Here is a 27898-nt window from a genome sequence, read left to right on the forward strand (position 1 = left end):
AGGTGGACATCTATTTCTGATAGACCAGTAATTTGTGGAAGTTTCATAATGGATCTAATTCTAACATATATTAGCTTTACATGACTTCACAAATTGCATTAACTTTTTTTTAATTAACTGCCCTCATGAGGCCTTGTTTTGTTGCCTTGCTTGCCAGACACAATTTTGGATTGGTATATGGCTTTGATTTTTAACATCTAGCCCAAAAAACCTTTCCTTTTGAATTTCTACTCTGTAATTAATTTTAGAAGAATTACAGTGTTAACCATAAGCGTAGCATTTTGATAATAGTTCACTAAAGATAATCTTTTTAGCTTGTAAATTTACCAGAAAAAGCCAATAATAGAGTCTTTACATCAAACCACTTTCATGTTTCGAAGGAAATGAACTCCAGAGCTGCTGTAGGGTAACTCATTAATTATGTGAGAAACAAATTCCTTTTGGGGGATTGGAGAAAGGGGAATACAGTAGTCCCTTGGGTTTTTGAGCTCTTATTCTAAAATTAAACCTAACTTCTAGCATCAACGTCCCTCTTAAATTTGTTATGTAATTATTTCTGTCTGTTTTTAAAATGTACTCCAAAACACTAAAAGGAATGGTGATAATAAGCACAAGCTTTGTGGTGTTTTAGGAAACTAGTTAAAATTGTCTGTCATCTTAGAAGGGAACTGGCATTTGATCGGAGAATAGTTACAGCAAGTTCATGGAATCAGCTTAATTAGCTGGTTTTTCCAGTAAAAGTTCCCAAAGGGCTTCTTTCTTTCTTTAGTAAACGTGAGAGCTGCCGGTCAACATAGCAAAATTCTGCACCTGGCTGCTGTGAAAGCAACATGCAGACATGTTTGTATGTGCAGCAAATAAGGGCTGCATATTACATTTTACATGTGTTTCACTTATTGAACAGGTGGAGGGGAGACAGGATTATGCATATGTGTTGTATAGGGAAGGGGGGGGATTATGCATAAGTGTCTAAAACACACCTTCTGTGAAGAGCACCCTGCACTGTGCAGTCTGAAATCAGTGTTTGAAGAATATGTAGGGTTGACCGTAAGGGCTGAAAAGCCAAATGCTTGTAAGTGTCTTCACTTTTTGTGCTAACAGACTTTCCTCTTGACAGAAACGCCACCTCCAGGATATATCAGTGAAGATGGAGAAACAAGTGACCAACAGTTGAACCAAAGCATGGATACAGGTGAAGCTTTTTAATCTTTTCATCATCTGTTCAAAGGTGAGATTTTGAGATGGGATCTTCTGACACAGTGAGATGAGGGATTTTCTGACTCTACCACTTCATCCAAAATCATGCTGGCCATGGTCCCCTTGTATAAGACAGTTACATTGTTTTAAGCTCTTGTATCTAAAACTTGAGGCGATAGACAGGCATTCATCCTGAAAAGCATGACTTGCAGGCTGAGCCGGGTTGGCTGCAGCCAGAGAAGTTTGCTTATACCCCTGTCTCCCCAGTTGGGAATCTAGGACTTCTGGTTTTCTGCATATAAAACAAATGACATTTACATAAGGTAAATGATGATCCAGGTGTAGCTTTGTCTATGTTCTATCATGAATATTTCCCATGTTTGTGGGCTTTGCTAGTTGCCCCTGCCACCGTCTTTCCCCACCACTGCACCTTCCCCTCTTCTGGGCTTTGCTGGTTGTCCCTGCCACCTTCCCCCCTGCTACATGTCAGGGTGTTTTTAAGCCTCCCTCAGACACATTGCGTTTTGGCTACAGCCAAAGCTGGGGACTTGGACTGTGTTGTCTCAGTACTCCTGCTGGGACCAAAGCCAGAGGTTCCTGGCTGGAGGGTCTTGTCCCTCTGCCCAGGGTCAGACCCATTGCCATATTTGAGGTTAGGAAGGAATTTTGCCCCACGATCTATTTGGCACAGAATAAGGATAACTGCCTGTTTTAGTCTGGAGTGCCATGTCTGAAGTGTTTGTAGTAAGTTCAAGAATAACATTTGAAAATAATGCTAAGCCCTGGTGAGGCATGGCCTTCTGTAATTTGTCATTCTTGCTTTAAAATAATAATCTGTGTACTGCTTCTACAGGATCTCCAGCAGAGCTGTCTCCCAGCACTCTCTCCCCAGTTAATCATAGCCTGGGTAAGCTGCAAACACTTAAGTACTCGCTGTATTGTGTGTTGTATGTTTATCATTATAAAGTCCATCTCTTTCTTGCTTTCACTTCAAAAAATATAGAATGTGATCAAGAGGGAAGCAGAATCATGGCTGGATCTCGAATGGTAACTAAAGTCAGACTTCTTGGGATGAAAATTTAATTATACATTTAATAATGAATTCCATAATAACTGCCTTTTCTTGTAACTACCTTGACCTTTAATCAAGGGATAGAGTTGCTGGAGTTGGAATAAGCAGAAACTGTAGTAGTAAGGGTTTAACTCCTTTACTAAAGAGTGATATCATCTACAGGATGTTGTCAGTCAACCATTTTGGACTAGAGGTTAGTTGTTACAATAAAGGCTTAATGAGAACACAGAGTCTCCCTGCTTCTTCCAAAAACCCAGAATAACACATGGTGTCATAAGTGGCGAATCCTGCCACCAACAGGAAATCGAACGAGTGATTCCCAACTGATGGATCTGACTCTAGCAGCAGCTGAATACAGCGCAGAGAAGGGCTGGACACCTCTCCCTGCAGCAGAGCCCAGCACAGCACTGAGGCTGGCTACAGAGACCATGCAGGCACTCAGAGTTGCACCACCAGAACAATTTGATTTCCAATCCCCTGGAACATGGCCTCTATGGATCATGTGTTTTAATCGCTTCAGGGAAGTGTCAGGTCTGGACAAACATCCGGAAGCTTACCAAATGAGTACTCTTACCTACTCTATGGGAGATCAGGCAGATGAAATTCTGCTGTCACTCCACCAGCGGAGTCTGTAAAGTCACAGAACAGGATGCAGAGGATTGCACAGTACTTTCAGATGAAGTTACAGGGTCTTCGTCAGATCCAGGAGTCTGCATGACAGAAATTGAGCTCAATGGACAGCCAGTGCCATTTAAAACAGATTTAGGAACAGCAGTCTCAGCTATCCCTGTTTCTTACTACAGCCCACATAGGGATGGGCATTGCTTTACTCCTATTAAACAGTTATGGGGACCAGGAGACAATACCCTCAAAGTACTGGGGTCCTTTAATGCAAAATGACACTGAAGCAGAGATGTATAGACCAGGAAGCTTGTGATTGGTAACCTTGCTGTGCCTTTACTTGGATTACCGGCTATAGAGGCACTGCAACTTGTCCATTGACTAGATGAAATAGCGGACCAGAAATCCTTCAAGCAGTACTACAGAACCAAATACTCATCGTTGTTTTCTGATCTGGAAAAAATGTCAGATGAATATCAGATATGCCTAAAAGCTGATGCCAGTCTATATGCATTAACTACTCCAAATGGGTACCACTGCCACTAATGGCCAAAGTTAAAGAAGAGCTAACATGTATGGAGGAAATGGGAGTAATTACAAAGATTGAAGAACCTACTCGTTGGTGTTCTGGGATGGTGGTTGTGCCAAAACCTTATGGTAAGATTAGGATGTGTGTTGACTTCACATAGCTGAACAAGTACGTGGGCAGAGAAAGACATGTTCTTCCTTCTGTGGAACACACCTTGGCTCAACTTGCAGGAGCCAAAGTTTTTGCAAAATTGCATGCTCGGGCAGGGTTCTGGCAGATTCCTCTAGCCACTGAAGCATCCAAGCTAACAACTTTTATTACCCCATTTGGACACTACCAGTTTAAATGGCTACCTTTTGGAATCTCATCAGCTCCTGAATTCTTTCAGTTTCGGATGTGACAGATACTGGATGGCCTAAAAGGAGTTCTTTACCATGCTGATGATATTTTGATTTCTGGGACCACCAAGGCACAACACAATGCAAGAGTGGATGAAGTGCTCAGAAAACTCCAAGAAGCTGGAGTTACACTTAATGAAAAGTGCACCTTTGCTACTTCACAACTTATGTTTGTGGGGCATTGGATTACACCGCATGGGATCCATCCAGATCCATAGAAAGTTGCAGCCATCAAGGGGTTCCCAGAACCCAAAGATGTCCCCGAACTATGCAGATTTTTAGGCATGGCCACATACTTGGGCCGTTTTGTGCCAAACTTGGCAACAATAACAAAGCCTTTAAGACGTCTCTTAAGTGACAAGAACATATGGCTCTGGGGACCACTACAGCAATCTACCTTCAGTGAGATCAGATCTATACTCAGTTCATCCCTGATGAGCTGGCCCAATACGATCCAACACAAGAAACTCATATTGCAGCAGATGCTTCATCATACGGGATCAGAGGAGTGTTACAACCATGTCAGGAAGTGGGCCACTGGGCCCCTATTGCTTTTGTGTCAAGAGCAATTTCTCCACCTGAAACTCAATATGCGCAAATAGAAAAAGAAGCGCTAGCAGTTGAATGGACAGGTGAGAGATTCAGAACTTTCCTTGTGGGCCTGACTTTTACGTACATACTGTTCACAAGCCACTTGTGTCTCTGTTAGGAGACAAACTTCTCAACGAACTTCCACCGAGAATCCAGCGATTTCACCTTAGAATGCTGAAATTCACCTACAGCATAGCACATATCCTAGGAAAAGAGGTACAAACAGCTGATACTCTTTCTAGGGCACCATTACAGACTCCACTGTCTCCAGAGGAACTCTGCCAGGAGTGAGATATTCCTGTTTACGTGGACGTTACTGCAGATGGGATACCCATATCTGCCTCACTACAAACGAGAGCTCAGGAAGCTCTAGAAGCTGCTGCTTCTTGCCAGTATATAAAGAAATACTGCTTAGAAGGATGGCCTCAAGTAAGATTCAAGGACTGTGAACTAGAAAAGTACCAGCAAGAGAGACTCAGTCTCCATGTTGTCAGAGACTTAGTCATGTTCCGCAGTAGAGGTCTGATACCTTCCACATTATGCCAGGAAATCCCAGAGAAGATTCATGATGCTCACCAGGGCATTACAAAGTGTCAAGCCAGGGCTTGCCAGGCAGTATGGTGGCCCTTCATCTGTGATGATATACACAACAGGGTGGGCAATTGTAAGGTTTGTGCCAGACACCAGCCAGTCCATGTGAGAAGCCATGCCGATTTACCAGGTCATCCATGGCAGATTTGGGGGCTGATTTATTCACTGGAAGGGTTCTGTTTACCTCATTGCTATGGATTATTCCCATTACTTAGAGATGGTGGAATTACAGGGCACCACAACAGAGAGAGTTTTAATGGCATTGAAGAGTATATTTGCACTCTATGGCATGCCTTCAGTTTTAAGAACTGATAATGGCCCACAATTTTCTGGAGCCATGTTTAAGCAGTTTGCAGCCCAGTATGACTTTCAGTATGTCACCAGCAGTCCACATGTTCCCTGTAGTAATGGAGAAGCAGAATGTGCGGTGCGGACTGCGAAGGATTTGCTTCACAAGAATGAAGATCTCTATAAGGCACTCTTGATCTATTATTCAACACCATTGGAGCATGAGTGGAGTCTACCTGAGTTACCTATGAGTCGTCAACTCCGTACAACCCTCCCAAGTATGAGCAATGACTTGGTGCCAAAACTTGTTGATCCACAGGCATTTCACAAGAGAGACAAACAGATAAAGGACTGCCAGAAACAGAACTATGACACACAGCATGCTTCGAGACATGTTACTTGCTCTTTCCCCCCAGCAGGAAGTTTGGATCCCAGAGCCAGGGGTCCAAGGCACCATCCAGGCTAGGGCAGATACCCCTCATTCATACTGGGTGGAGACAGCTAGTGGTCTTCTCCGCAGGAATCGAGAACATCTCTGCCAAATCCCACGTGTTTACCACACTAGGTCTGGCTGCACCTCAGTTCCACCAAAGAGCTTAGACTTGTGAATTAGTCAGGTCTAAACAAATACTTACCAGAGTTTTTGCTTTGTTTAGGTTCATTTTGTAACTAAGTGTGTAGCAAGTTAACCCGGAGGAAGGGGGATGTAGTAGTAAGGGTTAATTCCTTTACTAAAGAGTGATGTCATCCACAGGAAGTGGTCAGTTGACCATTTTGGGTCAGGGGCTAGTTTTTACCATAAAGGCTTAATGAGAACACAGAGTCTCTCTGCTTCTTCCAAAAACCCAGAATAACAGGAACCACTGCATGAGCTTGTAGGCAGGTTTGACCTTTACAGGACCACAGTCTGGAAAGGGCATGTTGATCAAATACTTGCATGCAGTCTGCTTCATCCTTTCATCTGGGCTTTGAGGCAAAAGTATCATTCAGAGGCAGGGTTTCCTGTGGGATGTGCCATGACCCAGTTGCTTCATCCTGAGGGTGTGGCTATGCAAATACTTCCTCATCCCAGAAAGAGCTTAGAAGGGGAAATCTGAACTAAAATACCAAATTGTAAGAGGGAATTGGAAGTAGGGAGAATGAGGGACTGCTCTTTTCATGTCAGCGCATATCATCCTAGTTTGTCTGGGAGTTTGCGCATCAAGAAGCAGCTTTTTCCTTTCGTTTCTTTTAATATGGCCCAAAGCTTCCAATTTGATAAATTTGCACAAGGGCAACATTGGGGTTTCCCTAAAACACCTGTTTTTTTGACCTTACAGAATTCAAAGCTAATACAGGGCTTTCCCAACTTCTTTGTGGCTGGAGACCACACATCACGTGGGCAGGAAGTGGAAGCTGGAGGGCGGAGCCCAGAGATGGCAGCTGCTGTAGCTTGAGCTCTAGGAGAAGCAGTAGCCAGATGGGAGTCTGTGGGCTGCAAATTAAGCCCTACGGGACTGCGTGGGCAATTGCTTGAGTGGATAAAATTTTACTTTGTCTTTATTTTCAGCAGCATGTTCAAGGCTAGAGTGAATAATGGGCCAGTGAGGGAGGGTGTCCCTGCCCTCATCTGCAACATTAGGTTCAGTTTTGCTTTTCAGACTCAAGGGATATAGTAAAATTACAGGGTCCAGAGAAAGTGGAGAATAATGATGGTCATGGAAAAACTGGAACCATTGTTCTTCGAAACTGCAAACATAATGATAAAGTATGCAAATGTATGGTTTTACCTTCTTTTAAACCTTTCTATTAACCCCGGTGAAATATGAGGTTGAAGACAATGGATGTAAGACGGATGGGTACTTTTGCACCCTCTATATTTGGTCATAGAGCTTATTGCCACTAGACCAAGAACCTAAAAGGATTAATGAGGTATTATCCATTTATAAGGATAATGAGAATATTCAGAACTGTTGAAACAAATGCATCTTTAAAAAAATGGCCTAAAAATTAGTGTTTTGGGGCATGTGCTAACCTTCTTACTCATTGTAGGCTCATGAAGAGGAACCTATTTTCTGTTGACAAGCTCCTGCATAACTACTACTATAGAATTTTCTTGTATACTTTTGTGAAGTTTGTGTTACTTACCTACTCACCTGTCACTGAGTGATTAGCTAGACAACTTACCCAATCCATTGTGGTGGTTCTTCTGTTGCTACTGAGAGGAAAGTCTTCTTGCAAATTCTTTGCAAAAAGCTGTCTCCTAGAAGGGCAGGCAGAGTGGGAAGGGAGCGAAGCGGGGAAAAACGCAGACTGGCCATCTCCTGAAGGGGGGGGCAGGAAAAGTTCCTGTCTCTGTCTCCTGAAGGAGAGAGGGGGAGCAGGGAAAAGCCTGGCCAGAACCGTTTAACTCAGTAATTATTGCCCTCTGCCCCTTGAGGAGGGTGATAATTACTGAATTAACAAGCCAGGCAGCTCCAGCTAGGGTAGCGATGGGCAATTATTTGGGCCCAAGGGCCACATAGGGAGTTTTGATCAGCTGTCACGGCCCAGGTCAGCACTGCCACCCCTCTCCCCCCAAACTCGCCAAAACTCCCTATGAGTCTGTATGTGGGCGGGAGCAATGTTCAGTAGTGAAATGGGAGAGGCTGGGACCATAAGTCCCTGCCCTTTTTTGGGGGGCGGAGGGCAGGGCTGCCCTGGGTGCTGCGGTCCACAGTGCCCCGCACCACTCAGCGTGGGGCTGAATCCTGCCCACTTGCACTGGGGTGGCCTGCACTGCACTCCCACCAGTGCTTGCAGCCCAGTCAGGTGCTGTTCTAGCACTGGAGGCGGTGGGTGCAGGATCTGGAGCCCCGCATGCCTGCCAGGAGCCGCACGGTGAGTGGGGCAAGAACAAAAGGAGGAGCTGCTGCTGGAGGTAGGGGTCGTAGAGCAGCACCCGGCTGGCTGGAGCTGCCCTGGGAACAGCCTGCTGGAAGCTGCTTCTGCCCTTGCACATGGGGCTCTGGCTTCAGCTCCCAGGAAGGCGGCCAAGAGCTGAAGCCCTGGCACTGGGGCAAGAGCCCCACTGAAGCTGCTTGCCCGCCTGCCTGGAAAGACATGGTGCAGCAGGAGCAGCTTCTGGCAGGCTGTTCTCAGTGCAGCTGCAACCAGCCAGGTGCTGCTCTGCTCCCTGTGCCTCCAGCAGCAGCTCTTCCTCTCACTCTTGCCCCACCACACTGCTGCTCCCGGCAGGCGCACGGAACTCTGGCTCCAGATCCCAGCCACCTTCCAGCAGAAGGGAACCCAGAGCTGAAGTCAGAGCCTCGCGCATTGGAGTAGGAGCCGTCCACCTGCAACTGCTCACCTGGCGCTGTATGGCGGGGCAGGGGGAAAATCAAAAGCAGGAGCTGCTGCTGGAGGCAGGGGGCGTAGAGCAGCACTTGGCTGCACCCACACCGGGAACTGCACAGCTTCTGCTGGGGCTCTGGCCAGGGCTCGGGCCAGCAGGAGCATGGCACAGGCTGCCCCAGGGTGAGTGGGCAAGGCACGGCCCGATGTGGAGTGCCGCGTGGGGAGCTGCAGGCCGGATCCAGTCACTTGGCAAGTTGGATCCAACTCACAGGCTGTATTTTGCCTACTTCTGAGCCTAGGACTTTCAGTCAATGCCTGGGAAGGGTAGGATTTGCAGTGCCCCTCATCCAGTCAGAGGTGTCAGGGGGGCCCACTTTGCTCCATCTTAAAAATAGTGGCCCTGGCCATGATATGTCTATGAAATCAGGGACTCCGGCTGTGTTATAACTGTGTAATTGGCTGTCAGGGTTTGTGAATTTGGTAGGTTCTTATTCATGAACCATTGCCAGTCTCAGTTATTCTGCATTAATACATGTCTCTTTGTAGCACTGGATGCTTTATCATAGGAATTTTCTATTTCTTTTTCTAGATTTGCAGCCAGTTACTTATTCGGAGCCTGCATTCTGGTGTTCAATAGCGTATTACGAATTGAATCAGAGAGTAGGAGAAACCTTCCATGCGTCACAGCCTTCACTGACTGTAGATGGTTTTACAGACCCATCAAATTCAGAAAGATTCTGTCTAGGCCTGCTCTCGAATGTTAACAGAAATGCCACAGTGGAAATGACAAGACGACACATAGGTATAGTATAGTCTTATAATTATTTCTTTAGAGTAATGTCACTTAACTGAAATGATGTGGGTGACTTCAAATTTTGAGTTCTGTATCGCTTAATTTGAGCATAGCTGGAAAATATTAAATGAGAGCAGTAGGTCAAACCAGTGATGTTTTTAGAAAAATACTAAAATATGGAATTGTGTTTTATTGCTTTTTTTGTAATGTGACCTGGAGAGCCACTGTTCCAGAAAATGTGGAATTGCTGTGGCTAGTCCAACTGCACTAATTTGACAAGAACATGAAATTTTTCTTTGGAACAATTATTGGCATGTGCAGCATTCCTCCAATACATCATCTTGGCAGTAACCTTTTACTAGAAGGGTGGTGGTGGGGAGAGAAAAGGGGGGTGGGGGGGAGGAGGATTAACTTTTTGGAGGACTTTAATGTAATCAGAAATTTTCCACTCTTTTTTTTTTTTTTCTTTTTATTGAAACCTCTTCTGTGTTAAAACATTCAAAACCAGCTTTATATTGTAAATCTTCAGAGATTGAGAACTCTGTATAATTAAACTGTTTAATCAAAATGGTAAATGGGGAAAAAAAACTTTAAAGAGAGTTATTAGAAATAGTTTGCCTATGGAAACTATTTGTGGATCTTACTTTCACAAGCATAATATATTTAAATGATGTTTTTTGAATTTGTGTGAACAGGAATGAATGGTTTTGTGGCAAGAGCCAAGGCAAGTGCTGGAACACTGGTGTAGGGCAGGGGTGAAGGTGTGTTTGTAGTTGGTGAAATGGGGATGTAGTGGGAAATGGGGATGTGCACTGTGAGTGAAGTAACCAACCTGTGCTCCTTTTCTTGGGATGTATGTTACCTTATATCCAACAGTAGTATTTACACCAGTACAACATTCAGCAATAACATTTGATCTGCTGCTTGTTTCAATTCCAAGGCTGACTTCAAGTGGAAAAGCACTTCAGGAATTGACGAGACCTTTGGTTTTGATTTCTTGGTCTCAAGCCATTAAGTCGCAGAATTTTCTCTTATTCTTAACAAATATTGTATAGCATTGCTCTCCGATCCAACATGTTCTTGGAGATGAATTCTACTTAGCCACGTTCTGCTCTGCCTACAAGTGATGGTCCTAGAGATAGAAAACCAATCAACTTTGTAGTGCTAGCTAAGAAGTTGATTCTTAGTGAAATAACGAAGTTTTTGGGTTTTTTTTTACGTCCACCACTTTAGGTCACTTTGTAACCAAACTTCTATGAATTTTGTTTCAGGAAGAGGCGTGCGTCTGTATTACATTGGCGGTGAAGTTTTTGCTGAGTGCTTAAGTGATAGCGCAATCTTTGTTCAGAGCCCCAATTGCAATCAAAGATATGGCTGGCATCCTGCAACTGTGTGCAAAATCCCACCAGGTAAGAGAGCTGTGCAGGTCGTGTTAATCGAGAAATCCTGTAAACTTAAGCGTGTGTTGCATCCCTGGTAACTTCTAGCAGGGGCTCTTCACCTTTCAAACTTCTTTGTAACGATTGCAAGTAAACAGAAGCTGCATATCCTTAGACTTCTCTTTCTTTTCATAGGATGCAACCTGAAGATCTTTAACAACCAGGAATTTGCTGCTCTTCTGGCTCAGTCTGTGAATCAGGGTTTTGAAGCAGTGTATCAGCTAACTAGAATGTGTACCATAAGAATGAGCTTTGTTAAAGGATGGGGGGCTGAATACAGGTATGAAATGCTATTTTTCACCCTTAAAATTTAGGTTTAATGAGTTTCCTTTCCCTTCCTCTGTTCCACAGTGCACTACTCTTGTCCAGCTTGAAAGGCCTGTGATTCTGTGGTCAATGTTACAAATATGCTCTTGTGGTAGATAAAATGAGATTACTCATATCCCTTCATGGGATTCCTAATATCCTTGTGGGTCAGTATGCTAATGTGGGGGTTGGCACCCTACAGCCTGGGGCCAGATTCAGCTCATCAATAGACTGGATCTTGCAAATCCAGACTGGATCAGCAAATCAAGGGATCCAGCACACTCTAGCCACAGCAGTAGTGGGGGTATCAATGTGGGGGAGTGGGGGGGGTGTCCTTGTGCCTGCCACATTCAGTTTATTCTCTGCTGCAGCAGGGGAGGCATCTCCAGGGTCCCAACATCTGCCTTTTTCTTTCTATTCCCTTTACAGTTGATTGCCAGGAGATGCAGCCTATGGCAGGGGGTTGGTTGCAAGCAGCAGCCTGTGGCAGCAAAAGGTTTCCAACCCCTGTAACTAGTGTGTTTGGTATTGCAGGAAATTCCCTGGTGTGCTAATGGTAGGGTGCTTTTTGTATGTAGAGTTTCCTGCTTCAGTCATCAGATCTTGCTGGTTGCTTTAGAATCACTCAGTCCTCCATCTGGTGCTTTTGAATCCTGTGCTACATTTACTTGCCTTTTGTGAGACCTACACAAAATCATTGTGTCTCAGTGCTGCTCTGTAGGGAGTATAATGAGCTGCTCAGGATGCAATGTTAAAAATTGGAGTGATTTTTCAGTTAAGTGCATTATGCAGAATAAAACAGCTGGAGAACACACGTTTGGGGGTTGGGAAATACTTTGGAACTCATAGTGGAAAAATGATGCAGGAATATGATATAACTCTGTGTTTTTGTACAGTAAAACTGCTAAAAACAGTTTTGTGAGTGGAAAGTTGTTCTCCATTTATTTGAATTTATTCCAATCATCCATTCGTATTAACACAAATGAAAATTTCTAGTTTTAGAAATAAGCACTGTTTACAAAGTCTAGGAAGGGAATTCAAAAACAGCAGTATCTGACTGACTGCCTGAGCAGTCAAAAAGGAAAATTACTTTTAGCTATGGAGAAGGGGTTGTGTGGTTGTTTAAAATAAGTCTCCATGCCTCCCATAGTTGCCAACTGAAAGAATAAGGAGTTAACATGAGCACATCTGTGCAATGCGCGATTACCTTTTAAAGTGGAGTTTTTTCAGATTTCAGGTTTTTGGGTTGTTTTTTTTTTAATGTCGCATAGGTTCCATTATAGGCTCTACTTCTTGCTTCCTTTATCAGCACATGAAACGCATCTGTTTTTTAAACCCAAATTTCAAGTTGCAGGGTTGCGTTGTTGGATAAATTAGGCCAATTTTGTGAAAATGTAACTTAAATGTGGAATTTTAATAGTCGAATAAGCTGTCAATTCTTTTTGTCAGAAAGAAGTACATGAGAAAACTAGCAGCAGCCTAAGGAGTTAGGGAGTTGCATCCAAAGGAATATGCATTCATTTGCACAAAATGAAGAATATTAGGGCTGGTAGACCAGTCAACTGACTGGTTAAATGTTGTCAGTTGACTCTGTATTTTTTTTTTTTGACCAGTCAAAGATTATAGCAGTTTCATAGGGAGTGAATGTTTTACAGTTTTCTTGACAGAAATAAGATTTTTCTAATTTTTGGACACGTTTCTTAATGGAAAATTTATGCTTTTTCTGTGTAGTATTTGACTCTGTTTGCATTTTTTTTACAATTTTTGACTGATATTTGACTGGTCAATTGACCAAACTTTATTTGACCTATCTAATAAATACTCAACCCTATAAAATATTAAAATCAGGATAGAAGAATATGATTAAAATAGTGAGTTCTGAAGCTTCAGTAAGAAGGAATGCATTGAAGGGAGTACAGTAAAGAAGAATATTTCTCAAGAGGGAAAAAATTGAATTTTAGATGGCTGACAGGTCTTCATAGATCCGTTAGGTTTTGCTAGATGCAATAGACACAAATGGGAGAACACAGTGATTACACAGTGAAATGGAGGTAGGTTACTTTCTTGGCATCTGTGTGCATTTATACATGTGCTCCAAATGGGTGCAGGGGGGGATACTCTTTAATTAGAGTGGCTCCAAGAGCCAGTCTTATTAAAGCATCCGGAGTGTCTCCTATATCAGCTCCCCATGCTTAAAAATGGCGGCTGGGGCGCTTAAACTGAAGTTTATTTGAGCTTTAGTTAAAGCACCCCTGCTGTCATTTTTAAGCGTGGGGACGCTGATACATGAGACACTGCAGTAATTGCCATGCTCCAGCAGACTGGATTAACCAAGCCTGCTCTGACGTGCTGTAATTACAGCATGTTGGAGCAGCCTCACTGCTCATGTGTAGGCGCCCAACATATTTGACAAAATGTTGATACTTTTGGGTTACTAATAGGTAATAAACAGGATGAAATGTAATATAAATGAAACATCGTTTTGCCTTGAAATGTTTCAGCAAATCCATCCTATATTTCGTTAACAAACCAAGCCATTATCAATTGGGTACAAGCTAATAGCTTAGGTACCCGAGTAAAAATTTCTTGTCTTTATCTACCTTTACCAGCGGTACTTAAATATGAGGCAAGATGCATGAATAGAATTGATCCTGTTTATGAGGCCAATCAAATGTTTCTTCTCTAGGAGGGTAAAATTGAACCAGTGCCTGTGTTTAAGTATTTTCTAGATCCATGGTGCCCAACCTTTTTTGCTCTGTGGGGTAGATGACTGATGCACGGTGGTTCTACGGACTTCATGGCCAGGGCCCAATCAGGTGCATGCTTAATTGGGACTCCCCCAAACTCCACGCTATATGTTGGCTGTGGCCTTATGGGGAATTGAGCCTGCCACCTTAGCCCCAGCCTCGTGCACTCTGGCTTGGGTGCTGTCACCCCACCCCTCCAGGCCAAGCTGCTTCGCACACTCTGGATTGGGCTCTGCCATCTGCCTCAGTCTAGGCCCAGGTAGGATCAGGCTTCATTGCCCCCTCCTTCACCATGCACACAAGATTGGCTCCCTTGCCCTGCCCCAGCCCCCATATACTCTAGATTGGGCCAAGCCATTCTGCATGCACAGGCTCAGGCCCTGCTGCTCCAGCTCCATGCCATCCTTATGGGACCCTGTCGCCCACCCCTGTGCTGTAGGCCGGATCCCAGGTGCAGAGTCATGTCGTCTGGCCCAGGGCTCTTGGAAATTTTTGTGATGAAGGAGAGGTGGCAGTGTTAACCGCCACTGCTCCCCCCACCAAGTATCCGATCTTTGAGGAGCCCTGAGGGCTGCATCTGGCTTGCAGGCCAGGGATTGAGCATCCCTGCTCTAAATGGTAGCAAATTTGTTTAACTTGGTGAGAGAGAGCTCACTTTTTGATAGATTGAACATAAGGTCTCCACTCAGTACGCTTCTATGGATAGAAGATTTATCTAGATTTCAGAAGGCAGCTAAATGACTGTACTTCTTCAGACTCATAAAGTTAAATGGTTGATACCTTGGACAGACAAACTAAGAGAACAGTGGTTCAGATCAGGAAGATGGTTGTTGTTTAGTGTGGTGAATGGGAGCCCCATGCTGAGGAAACAAGACATTTACATTAGTTCTTCTCCTAGAAGATTTTTGAGATATTTTCCTTGGATTCAAGTGTACAGTATCAATCAAAACTGTCCAGAACCTCCTAATGGAGCATGAACCCTGGCTTGCTTCTTGTCTTAGAAGAGTGGGGGGGCCACCCTTTTTGGCCGGCGTGCTGCAAATGAGCCCCGCACCCTTTCCGAGTGCCACTCTGATCCCCTTCCTCTTCCCAGTCTACTGCTCTGCTTTCTGTTCCCTATTCTGTTCTCTATGCAATCTTCTGCTCTGCCTTCTGCTTCCAGCGCTGTCTGTTGCTGTGCTGTCTGTCCCCTTGCTGATCTGTCGTGCCACACACACAGGCTGCCCATGCCACTTGTGGCACTTGTGCTGCAGGTTGGCCACGCCTGTCTTAGAAAATTTGAAACTACAAATAACAATCACCTGAGTCCACTGGGTCAGTGGTTTTCAATTTTATCTTTGCTTCCTTTTTTGTACAGAAAGGTAGGGAAAAAAAGATTGTCCACTTACACTGAGGGTAGTAGTTCTGGTGCCAAATAGAGAGGCATGAGGACTGTTTGCCTAATAGCTGGCTTTATTGCATTATGTCTCCACACTGAATTTGGGGCCGCTGCAAATGCTTAGCAGAACTGAATTAGCAACTGATGTGATTTCCTACATCATGAGCTTGGGGAAACATGCATGGGCTCCACTGTCTGCAGGATGAGGCTTCTCAGGTATGTTATGTCCAGTAGGATAGTATTAAATTCTCACTTTGAGAGGTTGGGGGAGGAAGTGCACAGAGGAGGAAACAACTTTGATTCAGCAGGCCTCTATATCAAGGCTATATTATGAGTAGACTGCTTTAAGAGCTCAGTAAAACTTTGGCAATATTGTGGCTTTTGTAGGTGTGTTTATTAAATGTTTGCTATGTGGAAAAATATGGTTAACCCTGTATTGTAGGGTAGGGTAACGTACAATTTTGATTGAGGTTATATGATTGAAGAAAATACAGTGGAAAACAAATGTAGAAGTATGACCAAATGGCAGGAAATCAGATATGAAGTTGTTGTTTCTGTAAGATAACACCACTTAGGCCGCCTAACCACATGGTTTGTTACCGTGTACTGGTTTCTGATAAAATTGAGCACAGCTTCCTTATGTTTTTCTCTTTGAGGCCACTTGAAAAGGCAGATTCTTCTTATTCTAGAAAGTGTTATTGCTGTTCTGCTTTGCTGTGTTGGCCAAACGGAGCTAAAGGTTTCTATAACTCGTGCACAAATAACTGTGGGCCAAGTTTTAAACAAGTACCTCTACAGCACCTTCAAAGCCAGGGGATTACTTATGCTTCACTTGTAGTGTACAGATTTATCCGCTGCATGTTTTAATACTACTGAGCCTATGAGAAGGGGGGAAAATCCTGTTGGACAATTGTGTAGATACCGCGTGTGAAGAAGGGACTATCTAGTTTTGAAAAACGAACACAGAGTCCTGTATACAAGTAAAGCTACTTGCCTTCTGATATGACAGTTGGGACAAACTCCATAATGCCTATTTAAACCTTTATTTAGAGTAGAACTGTATTTTAGGTAATGAGATCAGCTTGAACACCAAAATTCAGTGATGCATCTTCTACATGTTTGCATAGATACTCTGCGAGAGAGATCATTATACTACTCAAGTCTCCTTACTCTTGATGAAGAACATGTGACACTGTGGAAGCCTCTGTGTTGGCTCCCAAAGGTGTTTCATTTAATTTTTTTTTTTCCCCTCTTCCCTCTCCAGACGGCAAACAGTAACAAGCACTCCTTGCTGGATTGAACTTCATCTGAATGGACCTCTACAATGGTTGGACAAAGTATTGACACAGATGGGCTCCCCTTCAGTACGCTGTTCCAGCATGTCGTAAAACTCCCTTCCTCCGTTACCAGTGGACTAAATATCAAGTCCCGCCAACAGACTTAATATAACAGCTCGTCTGTCGTAGTATTTGTGTGTGGTCCCCATGAACTGTTTACTATACAAAAAAGGTTTTTAAAGAAAAGAAAACAGCACTTGAGGTCTCATCAATTAAAGCACCTTGTGGATTCTGTTTCCTATACTCTGATACTAGATGAAATTAGTGTATAGAAACACCTTCTTCAGAAGGAAGAAGGGACAGTTCTAAAGACTCTTAATGGTGTTTTATTGGGTATATAATTGAGTGTCCTAAAGGTTTATCAATAACATGAATAGTTAAGTATACGTACAGGTAAATCAGAATATTGTGCTGTTCTACTTTTTTTTTTTTTTATGTTCCCATAAGTAGACGTTCTGCTTTTTGATTGATTGGGGCAAATCTCATACAGTTCCAAGTCTCTTTACTCCTTTATTCTTTTATATTTTTTATATACGCAGGTTTTCAAGTTGTCCTAAGGTTAAAAAGCAGACTTTCCTTGTAGAAACGCTTAACTTTCTTGCTGCGTTCTTTAGAAAAAAACACAAAAAAAATTCCTCCTTTGGAAGGCAAAGAAATTGCCTGAGTTAGGTCTTTGAAATCTTAGACACTTTGTATGCTTAATGAGGCCTAAAATAAATTTATTTTGTAAATTCTGAGCATCCATCACACTAGGAGTCTACTTCTTCCCTACCCATCCAAGTTAATGCATCTATTGCCGGCAATAGAGGCACTGACACTGCCAGCACCAAGACATTTGTGACTTTTTTTTTCTTGTACCTCAAATCATTAAAGCAAATACTTTTTTATGAAATGAGAATGTATATTAGTATTGAATACTTGTGTAAACACACAAGCTTATTGGCTTACCCCTTAAATCTCTCTTAACTAGAAATGTCACTAAAATCTTGATTTTTATTTTATGACGCCAAAAACCCTTGAAACAACTTTTCCCAGGGATAATCTAGACTCTTCCATGTAGGTTTTAAATAGATGCAGCTTTTTAACCTATTTCAATAACAAAACTTAAAACTTGATCTGAGTGGCTTTGTATGGCTTAGTTACATACCAGATCATATACATTCATTATGCCATAATGGGCCTTGTTGTAAAAGTAGTTGCTTCTGCAAAACCTCTAGGATAGTGGTTGCTGAGGTATGACCAGCAAAGGAAGACTTCTAGGTTCTTCATTACAGCGCATGTTATTGTGAACCCTTGGACACTACAGTCACACCATACTTAAAAATTATTCTGAATTATATTCTACAAATAAGTCTGGGTTGGGGAAGGGCTGGGAAACTGTATAGAAGGGTTATTCTGACTTGAAAAATATACATCTTACTAACAATCTTGTGATCTAGCTGTCTGTCATTCTTTTGTTATTGTGGCAGTAGCAGGATTGCCTTTTGTCTGTTTTTCCCATTGTTTCATCCATTACACTAGTACTGTACTTTGTAAGTACAGCTAGTGATAACTTAGCTTTGAGAACAAAAATGTGGCCAGTGTTACAACTTTTAATCCATTGACTGAATTAAAGATAGTGATGGATATTTTTATGCCATACATAACAAATACGGCATAGAAGCAATACCAAAAATTAAGCCTTGAAAAAGTGGGCCAGATAATTTTTTAAAATTGGCAAAGCAGTTACCAGTTTGTGCTAGTTTTACCAGTAGACTAATGCATTGGTAGAACTTGTGAACCTAAGAAATAAGCTTCATGCGTGTTGCATTTGCCTAATATGTGAATACACTAATAAAAGTTTTAATTCTCATGATGGTGGTTTTGTTAATGTTTGATATCATGTATATTTACACACATGCATGTGCAATTTTAATGAATTACCTCCTTGAAGAGAACTTGCCTGAAGTCTGAACATACAAACGCACTAGCAGAGTTGCTCTGATTCCTTCAGTCTTCTTTGTAGCCCCTGCACAGAGTGGGATTAAAATAATGCAGCATTCGGAAGAAATTCCAATGCGAGATAAGTGTACGTGTCTTATTCTCACCGGTAAAAGGGAGAGAACTGAATTCTGAAACTGAAAAGGAATCGAAGTAACAGAATTCTCACAATGAGGTTATCTAGGCATATATTAGACAGCAGTCAGACTTAAAATAGAATTAAAATTTTTATGTGGTCTCGGAACTTCTGAGTCTCATTTTCCATCTATGTTGTATGATGGGAGACTTTAGAATTCTTATCTGGAGTAGAAACAAGCCTTTTTTCACTGAAAATCCAAATGGCATCAAGTGCTAGGTCAGAATGGTTGCTTTTTCTGAGCTAGATAAGAGGCTGTCCGGGTAAAAGAATGTTTCTGCCATCACAAACTGCATTTATGATCTGTCTGAAACTTGGGTCAAGTATGTGACCTAATTCCAGTGTCTCATTACTGTGGATTCTTTTTATTTGTTCTCTTTCAGCTTTAGTGATATTGCTCACTTTGCCTTGAACAACACTACAATAACCCTGATTGTAGACTTTTTGGCGCCTGTCCCTAATTGGCATACAAGGAACCTACCAACAGTATCCATGGACCTGTTGAGTTGCCTGCATGCAAGGCTGTCCCATCATCTGTAGGAAAGTCATTTTTTTTCTGATTTGTAGTAAAAAATCTTAATATGATCTTTGGTACAAGCTCTGTCTTCTGCTAGAGCTACTCCCTGCATTCAGGATGCCTGTCTGCCCATACTTCATTGAAATTCTTTTGCTAGTCTCTGATTAACTTTCTCAGTCTTCTCTTGTCTCTCAGTTTGTATGCCTTCTGAGGTTTATTCCACAGCTGTTCTGCTCTTCTTCACAATGTGCCAAGGCTTGCCCAGACTTCTCTGTGAAGAATGCTTGTGGCACGCAAGGACTGTCACACAAGCATTTTCTATACTGTGGAAATTGGCCTGTAAGTGACGGAACAAAGTATGAATGGAAAATGGAATTGCTTTGGGGTGAGACTAATAGAAACAAGGAGAAATGGTCTCACATTGCAGCAAGGGAAGTTTAGGTTAGATACAGTAAAAACTCTGTTATCCGGCATCCATGGAGAATGGGGGGTGCCAGTTATCAAATATGCCAGTTATCTCAGAGTTATACTTCTCTCCAGCCCGGTGGGTTGGAGGCGTCTTTGCCTGTTCGGGCCACTGCCCCTCCAGCTGCATCCAGTGAGCCAGGGCTTTCACTCCCTGGTGTCAGTGTGCCGGTGGACAGGGATGAGGGTCCCACGCAGGCTGCTTTGCCCCAGGCCGTGGTGCACGAGGAAGAAGTGGGACTCTGCTTGCGGTGGCGAAACTCGAAGTGCCACGGTGGGACAGTTGCTGGTTAATAGAGCATTCTGGATAGTAAAGTGCTCGATAACATGGCTTTTATTATATTAGAAAAAGCTTTCACATGAGGAGGGTAGTAAAGCACTGGAACAGGCTACCCAGAGAGACTGTGGAATCTCCATCCTTGGAGGTTTTTAAGGCCCAGCTCAACAATGATGATCTGGTTGGGGCTGGTCCTGCTTTGAGCAGGGGGTTGGACTAGATGTGACCTGAGGTGCCTTCTAACCCTCATTTTCTATGCTTCTATGATAAACCTTACCTAAAACTATAGAGTCTACTGGTTTACGGTCAATCATATTGTCATCCATTAGAACTCGAAGAGATTTGCTTTATTACTAAAGCCACAACAACCTATATAGTAAGGCACTTCTGATGCCTGGATTCTGGTCTGTTTTGCCAGTATCCTGTTTTGATCTTGAACTGTATTGCCCTCCCCCGTTAGAAACTATGAAATTTGCTTAAAAGCATGAGACTGAAAAACCATTTCTTTTCTTTTCTTTTCCAGCTTCAGCCTTTAAGGACATGCATAGGTCAGATTTTCAAGGTTTTCCTGAAAACTAAGAGACCTTACCCTCTTAAATGAAAGCTGACTTGTAACTTCTCGATTCCAGTAACTAGAATTGAGGCATTAAGAAGAAAAATCGACTATCCCCACTCCTCCAAGTTCGTCATTAGCTTTAGCTTGTAAAGTTTTTGTAGAGCTTGTAGAGGGTTGGTCTTTCAGGGTATCTCTTTGTTTGTCTCTGTATAGATAATTGCATAAAAGTTCTCATGGCCTGCTACTGAAACGTGCACAATTTTAGAGCGTTGTAGTGGTCTTGTGGTTAGGGTGCTGAAAGAAAATGCTGGACATTAGGCCTGTGCGAATAAGCAGCTATTCAATTCGGCTTTGGATCTGGCTGCTTCAGATGCCAGCGATCTGATCCGGAGCTCCGGATTGGTTTCCTGCTTCGATTTGGCCGAAGCAGCTCCGAACCTCCGGAGCCACTTCGGAGATCTGGCCATAGGGTATAATGGGGAATCAATGAAATATCTATAACTTTGTGGGTTTTTGTCTGATTTGAATGAAACTTGCAGGGGTGGTAGCCTCTGCTGAGAGCATGAATCCTGCAAAGTTTCAAGAAGATAGGTGCAGGGGTTTGGGGAGACCTGCACCCCAAATTCTTGAAAGCAAAACTCATGCTGCGTGTATCTGTTACACCACAGGGGGCTGAAAACTGCAGGGGTGGTGGCCCCTGGTGAGGCCACAAAGCCTGCCAAGTTTCAAGGAGATTGGTGCAGGCGTTTGGGGGGAACTGCCCCTCAAGCTGCTGACAGGCAAAATTCGTGACATAGATGACCCTGTGTGTGTTAAGGCACAGGGTGAAAGCTGTAGGCCTGCTAGCCCCTGCTGTGGCCACGAAGCCTGCCAGCTTTCAAAGAGATCGGTGCAGGGGTTCGGGGTTCTGGGGCCCTGCACCTCTAGCTGCTGCCAGGCAAAACTCGTGACATGGGTGCTTCTGCTGAGAGCAATGCATAAGGAGTTGTCCACCTGTTGGCCTATTCCTACTCCTGGAATATTGTTGATGAAATGTAGATCTTCCCAGTTTAAGCATGAGTAGCAACCTTTGAATATGCAAACTACTTATATATTAAACAGGAACATCTTAAAATAACATTCAGACTGCACTTCGTCCTTCTCTGCTTTAGATGCTTTCTCTGTGAGCTCCTCAAGAGTAGGGACTGTGCCACCTCATTTCTTCTGTTTCGTGACCACGCAGCTCTCAATGCATTTCTCCAGCAATATGTTGCCAAGTCTGTAAAGAATGAAGATAGGGCTTCAGAGCTGAAAACAGTTTTTAACATTAACTGTCACCTACTCAACTGTATTTGTGATCTTTTTAATTCAGAGCAAAGTAGAGGCAGCTGGAAGAACAAAGATGGATGACAAATTCAAGGGCATCACATTATTTTTCAAGACAAAGGTTCCTCCTAAAGCTACGTGGAAGGCCTGGCAGAAGTGGGTGGTATTGATTTGAATGACTCCTTTCATATACATGCTAGAGGATGACAGACAGATGCTTCTGCATCTCTAAGATCAAGCTTGTTCTTTCTCGTTTCAAAGTGTGAAAGTTACAGATAATGCAATGCCATCTGGCTTTATTAATGCTGAAACACTGTCCAGCTCCAGCTGTTTATTTGCCTAAACTTGTAACTGATGATACGATTAGTTTGGGGAGTTTAAGCACAGCTTATCAGCTCTGTTGGCGATTGTAATCTTTGTCTATGTGTCCATTTTGATTGAAGCTGGCGTTTGCCTTAACTTCCTACCTCGTCTACTCATAGGCATATTGGACTAAGATTCCAGCTGGCACTGTCATGCTATTGTTTGACAACTCATCCACTTAAATGACTCTCTCCTGGTAAAGAAATGGCTGCTCCCCAAGGCAAATTAGCTTTTCAAGTTTGAACTCTAGGAGAAGGGTAACTAATGAACAGATAATCTGTTAGGGGACTTGTTTTCACCTCCATGAGGCAAAGCAAGAGTCGCCTAACAAGGCAGCTGGAGCCTCTAAGCACACAGTCATTGTTCAGGGAGGCTGGCTTGGAGTAGGGGCTCTAATTCAAAGGAAATGCTGCATGAAGGAAGGACGGATGCTGGCTTTCTTGACGGTTTCTACCATAGGTTCAAAGAAAGGGTAGAGATGGAGGAAGGGATTCGGGTAAAGGTGTGAGTATTTTGCTCAGGTCTGTATGATAGTTGTGCTATCTAAGTAATGAGGAACTTGATTCAGAACCCCTGGCAGAGATATGTTTCTCTCTGTTTTTCACTATCCTGTGTTCCTCGGGTTAAACTGTAAACCCCAAATACCCACAAAGTGGAGCTCTGGAAAAGGGCTTGCTTAAGTGACTAAGGCTTTGGGGAGAAAGGGAAGACAGGAGAGTAAGCAGTGCCCTCGGGGGAGCTTAGGGGAGCCAGGCTATGGGACCCTGTTCCTGTAAGAGGGTAACAGAACCTGCGTGTGAGAGATCCTGGTGAGGCCAAAGGTAGGAGCAACACTGCAGTCTGCTGAAAATGAGGCAAAATAACAATGTATGGGCTCACTGGATTGAGACCCAGCACTGATGAATGTCCAGCAAAGGTGCTTGATCTGGGTTATGTGATTCAAAGGAGCTGCCAGCAAGAGTGGAAGTGTATACATGGGTGACCAACAATGTTTTGTAATGGGCCAGAACAACCTGGCTCCCATCCAAGGTAGACAGGTGTCCTAGCCTGGCCACCGCCATCTTCTTCCCACTCCCTAAGTGCAGCACTGGCACAGTTCCTCACTGGCTGGCTGTGGCACGGGCATGGGTGAAGTCCCCGGCTGCTGCCATGCCACCAAAGCCCCTTCACTTTGTAAGCATATGTTGCCAACCTCTGGCCTAGATTAAAAACAAACAAACTACACCCCCGCCCCCCTCGCCCCAACCCAGCAGGTAGCTGCTTCAGGTAGTGCAGAAGTGATGCAACTACAAAGGTTGGCACAGTGAAGAATTACCGTGGAACCGACGTATGCTTTCCCTAAAGGTATCTGTGAGCTGCTTGCAGATTTTGGGGTTGTTTTTTTTTTAGCTGGAGTAACCAATGTGTGGCAGGATCCAGAAGCAGCTCCAGATGGTTTATAAGGCTCTTTAAACTTGCACCGCAGTTTATTCTCAACAGTCTTCTGGCCAACAACAAGCATAAAGCCAGGCGGCTGGAATTGAGGACCATCACTGATCTCAAGACCTTCTATAAGGCAACTTCTTTGATCTACTTTCTCTGCTGCAAACAGTGCACCTGTCTGAAGAAATGCTTGGAATAAAACCCTACATCATCCTGCAAGCCATTTCTTCCCTTAGGGAGAAGAGGAGTTAGAATGAACCATGCATGTGACCTTGTTTAATGCCCTGCTGGGAGGGTTTTGGGTACTATAGGGATGGTTTGAAAGCCTATACCCAATGCAAGCCAATCAACTTCTTAGGCTTGTCCCATGTCATTTTAGGGGTTGTTTCCATAGTCTTCCCAAAGTTGTTCTTCCTAATAAATAAAATAAATAAATAAATAAAATAAAATAAAAGAAGTCCTTGTTACTACCCAAAAGTCTCCTCTTTTATGGGATTTTGTGATTTAAAGTGCATTTTGTTTCAAGAAAAGCTTGTATCATAGTTTTCAAAACCAAAAGGGAGCAGTATGGCGATCTAGTCCTATGTCCTGTGTAACAAACAGTGGTATTTCATTACAACTGGTAAACTTTTTTTTTTTTTTTAAGCTGATTCAGTGTGTCAACTGAAACTTTTTTGACAGGAACCAGTCAGGGCTGGGCGGCCACCTGCCAGGCTTCCTGCTAAGCTTGCCTCCCCAGGGGCCTTAAGGAGCTGGCTTGCTGATCTAAAAAAACCCTGGAAAATTTCATTTTCAGTTTTTGAAAAACCATTTCTGGAAAACTGTTTTGCATATATTTTTGGTTTTTTTGTCTCTCCATTCCACTTCATCATGAAAAGTCCAGAAATGTGAAAGTATCCAGAGGATGGAAATTCTGGTGCTAACTAGCTCTAAATTTTGCCCAGTGATCATTACAAGGATTATTTATACCTGTTCACCCCCTTGAAATGAAAGGATGGTTTTCTAGTCTACACAAATGGAATAAGAAGGTAAGGTTTTTAAGGAACTTGAGGCATCTGTGTAGCAATGAGAATCAGTAGCATCTTTGGTCCCTAGTCTTCCTGAAGCTCGTCTCTCTGGACACAGTAGAAGCTGCAGGACTTCAAGACTCCTTTAGGAACAAGATCTATCCCACCCAATCCATGTGAGGCCATTTTAAACCTTTGTAGTGATGAATCTTGGGTCTTGCTATCTCTTTCATTTAAAATAAACTTTTTGGCTCTTCCTGGTAAAAACAAACAGTGTTGACCACAACTGACTTCTGCTTTGGGGGAAAATCCTGCCCCTCTTCTCTTTTCTTGTAGCTGGGAAGAAGAGATGCAGCCTCAGCCTACCCCATGGATATCTGTCTGCTCCCCCTGGCTCCCTTGACTTAATAAGGTGCTGGTAATTATGATGATGAAAATGCTAGTAAGTTGGAACCCGTGTCTCAGCATTGTGTCCCCATTGTTAGTGAAGACCAGCTGGAACCCAGTTTGAAATGAGTGGAAGAAACACCAGTTCGGCCGCACTGTGTGGCTTTTCTTACAGTTTAGCTATTTCCCTTGCTAATAATGTGCATGTGGAACGGATTCCTGGAACGAGCCTGGCAATCAAAACTCCTGGGTATTGCCCCAGACAATCTTCCTCGCACCCTGTGTGACCATAGCCAAGTTGCTTAACCTTGCTGCCTGTTTGTAACATGGCATTGACTAAGGTGGTGGGAGTCTACTTTGCCAAAATGGACTGATTTGGGAGGTGCTGCAGAGGCAGAGCATTGTTTAAAGTCCTCATAATCATTGCAAAAGGAATGTTTCCATTTGCTCACATAATAAAGGCAGCAATCGCTCCACCGTGCAGCAACTGGGAGGAAAACAGGAAATAGTTTGTATTTTTAAAAGAGCTTTCACAGTCACTGTGATTCTCTGTTACAAACAAGACATGAAAGTCTCTTTAAAAGGGGATTTGTGCCAGGCGTGAGTTATTTATTGTGAGCTTGGCGAACTGTGCCTGGTATTTAAATTAGATTGAATTTGAGGAAAAAATAGTAGTAGCTCCAGGCCATGACAATTCCAAATCAAGACTTTTCTTTTTTCCTTTTTAAAAAAAGGAAAACATGCTGCAAAACTTGAAATGAAAAAGCTTAATAAAATCCATATTCCTGAGAGCACTTGCATTGCAATTTTAAACACATGGAAGGAAATAATCATAAGCAAGCTAATAATGAAATAAAAAGATTTTTCTCCCTGCTGCTCATGGTACAGCCTGAACCCACTCAATCTGATGCTTTTGGCCAGGTAATGGTATTTTATGTGAAACAGCATTTTTGGTATGTATTGGTTAAAGCAGTTCATTCCATGCACTCATGGGCCAGATTCTTTGCTGGGTGTAAATGCTCTATGGAGCAGAATTTATTTTAACATCAGCTGAGATTTTGGCCCCAAAATGAACAGGATTTTTCCATTGACAAATGTGCTCGTGCCTATTGCTTCTCAGTGCATGGGGAAGGGTAAATATGCTGAAGGTTTTCTGGGGAACTTACTACACTGCAGACTGGTGAAACCTTGAAACGTTCAAGTGTTATCAGTATAATGTTATAGATTGGAGAAGGCATCAAACACAGCTCAACCCTAGCTAAGAGAGGTGAATTTAAAAATTCTTGTCAGCTGGGACAAAGTTATGTCTAGGCTTTCAATGGCCTTGACAAGCAGCAACAGCCTGGAGTGAAATTTCTATGTGGCATAGCACATAAAAACATGCTGACTCTAACGGCAGTGGAAGTAAATTAAAGGAACAGGTTTGATCATAAACCTCCTGGAAAATATGAGCATATTGAAGCAGGCTGGATAATTAGCATAATTACATCACAGCAAATGCAAAGGAGATCATATTAAGGGATATTGTATTGCAAGAGCTCTGCTACCACTGGTAGTACATGTTGGACGGAGGGACTGCTCCAGGGAATGGAGCAGTAAAATCTTGTTATGAATTTGTTTATCGAGAGTGCAGAGATAGGAAGGAACAATGATGGCAGTTAGCGGGCTGAATTATTGCTTCTTTAACCTTGCTTTCCCCTGATATTCTTTTGTCTGTGCCTCAGCATCCTATTTACTTAGGAGTAAAGGAACAGTAAGATCCCAGAGGAAGAGTCTATGGGTTATCAGCACTTGAGAGAGCCAAGCTGGGAGTTGGCTTTATATTGTTGCATCTTTACTGCTGCCTTCTTTCTGTCTGGCTAATGGCTTTCCCCCCTGTGTTGGTTTCCCAAACTGCCTCCGTTTTCTCCTTCACTAGTCTTTTCCCAGCTCCATGACGGTGCCAGCGTGTGCAAAGCTTTTCCGCTCGATATAATTATTTAATTGAACCTGGGTATCCTGCGTTCTGGGTGAGCGAGCTGGCCTATGTGTGTGCGCGCCAGGAGGTGTGGAAACAGGAACTCGAAAGAGCTGAGTTTCACTCCATTGTGGAGCATGGAAACTCCAGAAGCTTTACGGGCTGCGAAGGCTCTTTCCTGTCCAGCTCCAGTGTCAGCGAGTCAGCAGAATCACGGAGAAAGGGAAGAAGAAACTACAAACCCAAGGCACAGTAGTACACAGATCATACCTATTTGAGTGCTTGACACCCCACCTAATTTGCAGCAGACTGCCAAGTGAAGAGCGAGCTGATCCCTTTGCTGTGGCTCTGACTTCAAAAGGCACTGCTGCTTTGACCAAGACTGGCTTCTCTTTCAAATACTGCCGAGAAGAACCTTTCTATCAGGGCAGTTGAGCGCTTTTTCATAAATGAGGGACATCGTGTGCTTCTGTGTCTGTGTAGCTGAGTGCTTACGTTCTCTTAATGTTCTAATTGATTGCATTTGACTGGTATATGAGCACTAATAATTAATACTCTGCACTTCCAAGAATCTCAACGCATGCTGAAACATTAATGCATCAAGCCTCTCGATCCCCCTGTAAAGCAGAGGCTTGTACAGCTTGCCTGCAGTTGGTGGCTGCCATGAAAAAGCAGAAAATCTGTTCAAACTCGATGTGAAGAGCAGAGGAATTGAGCACAAGGTCTCTGCCCTAATCTTCAAGGTGCTCCACAGAGCTAGGCCGGATAAAAGGTCACCTACAATACAATTTTGACAGTGCTTCATACAACTTCTCTCACCCAGTGGACCTTCCCATGTGAAAGGGAAAATCTCATTTGTTCACACAAAGAAAACTTTGTTGGAGACTGCTCCTGAGAGGAGTTTATTCTATGAAGGAACATCAC

The 27898-nt window shown here is 43.2% G+C and overlaps 1 protein-coding gene across 2 annotated transcripts in view; it reads left to right on the top strand.

Annotated features, from left to right (window-relative positions):
* Positions 1 to 18467, top strand: part of SMAD2 (SMAD family member 2) — a 67200-nt gene extending 48733 nt beyond the window's left edge. For both annotated transcript variants that reach the window (XM_025193602.1, XM_025193603.1), the window contains 6 exons: positions 1118 to 1192; positions 2051 to 2104; positions 9192 to 9404; positions 10667 to 10804; positions 10970 to 11114; positions 16530 to 18467. In XM_025193602.1, coding sequence (XP_025049387.1) covers positions 1118 to 1192; positions 2051 to 2104; positions 9192 to 9404; positions 10667 to 10804; positions 10970 to 11114; positions 16530 to 16653 — 749 coding nt within the window. In that variant the 3' untranslated portion in view covers positions 16654 to 18467. The remainder of the gene's footprint in view (positions 1 to 1117; positions 1193 to 2050; positions 2105 to 9191; positions 9405 to 10666; positions 10805 to 10969; positions 11115 to 16529) is intronic.
* The last annotated feature ends 9431 nt before the right edge of the window (positions 18468 to 27898 follow it).

This window comes from Alligator sinensis, unplaced genomic scaffold (genome assembly GCF_000455745.1).
Source record: "Alligator sinensis unplaced genomic scaffold, ASM45574v1 scaffold1489_1, whole genome shotgun sequence".
NCBI lineage: Eukaryota > Metazoa > Chordata > Crocodylia > Alligatoridae > Alligator > Alligator sinensis.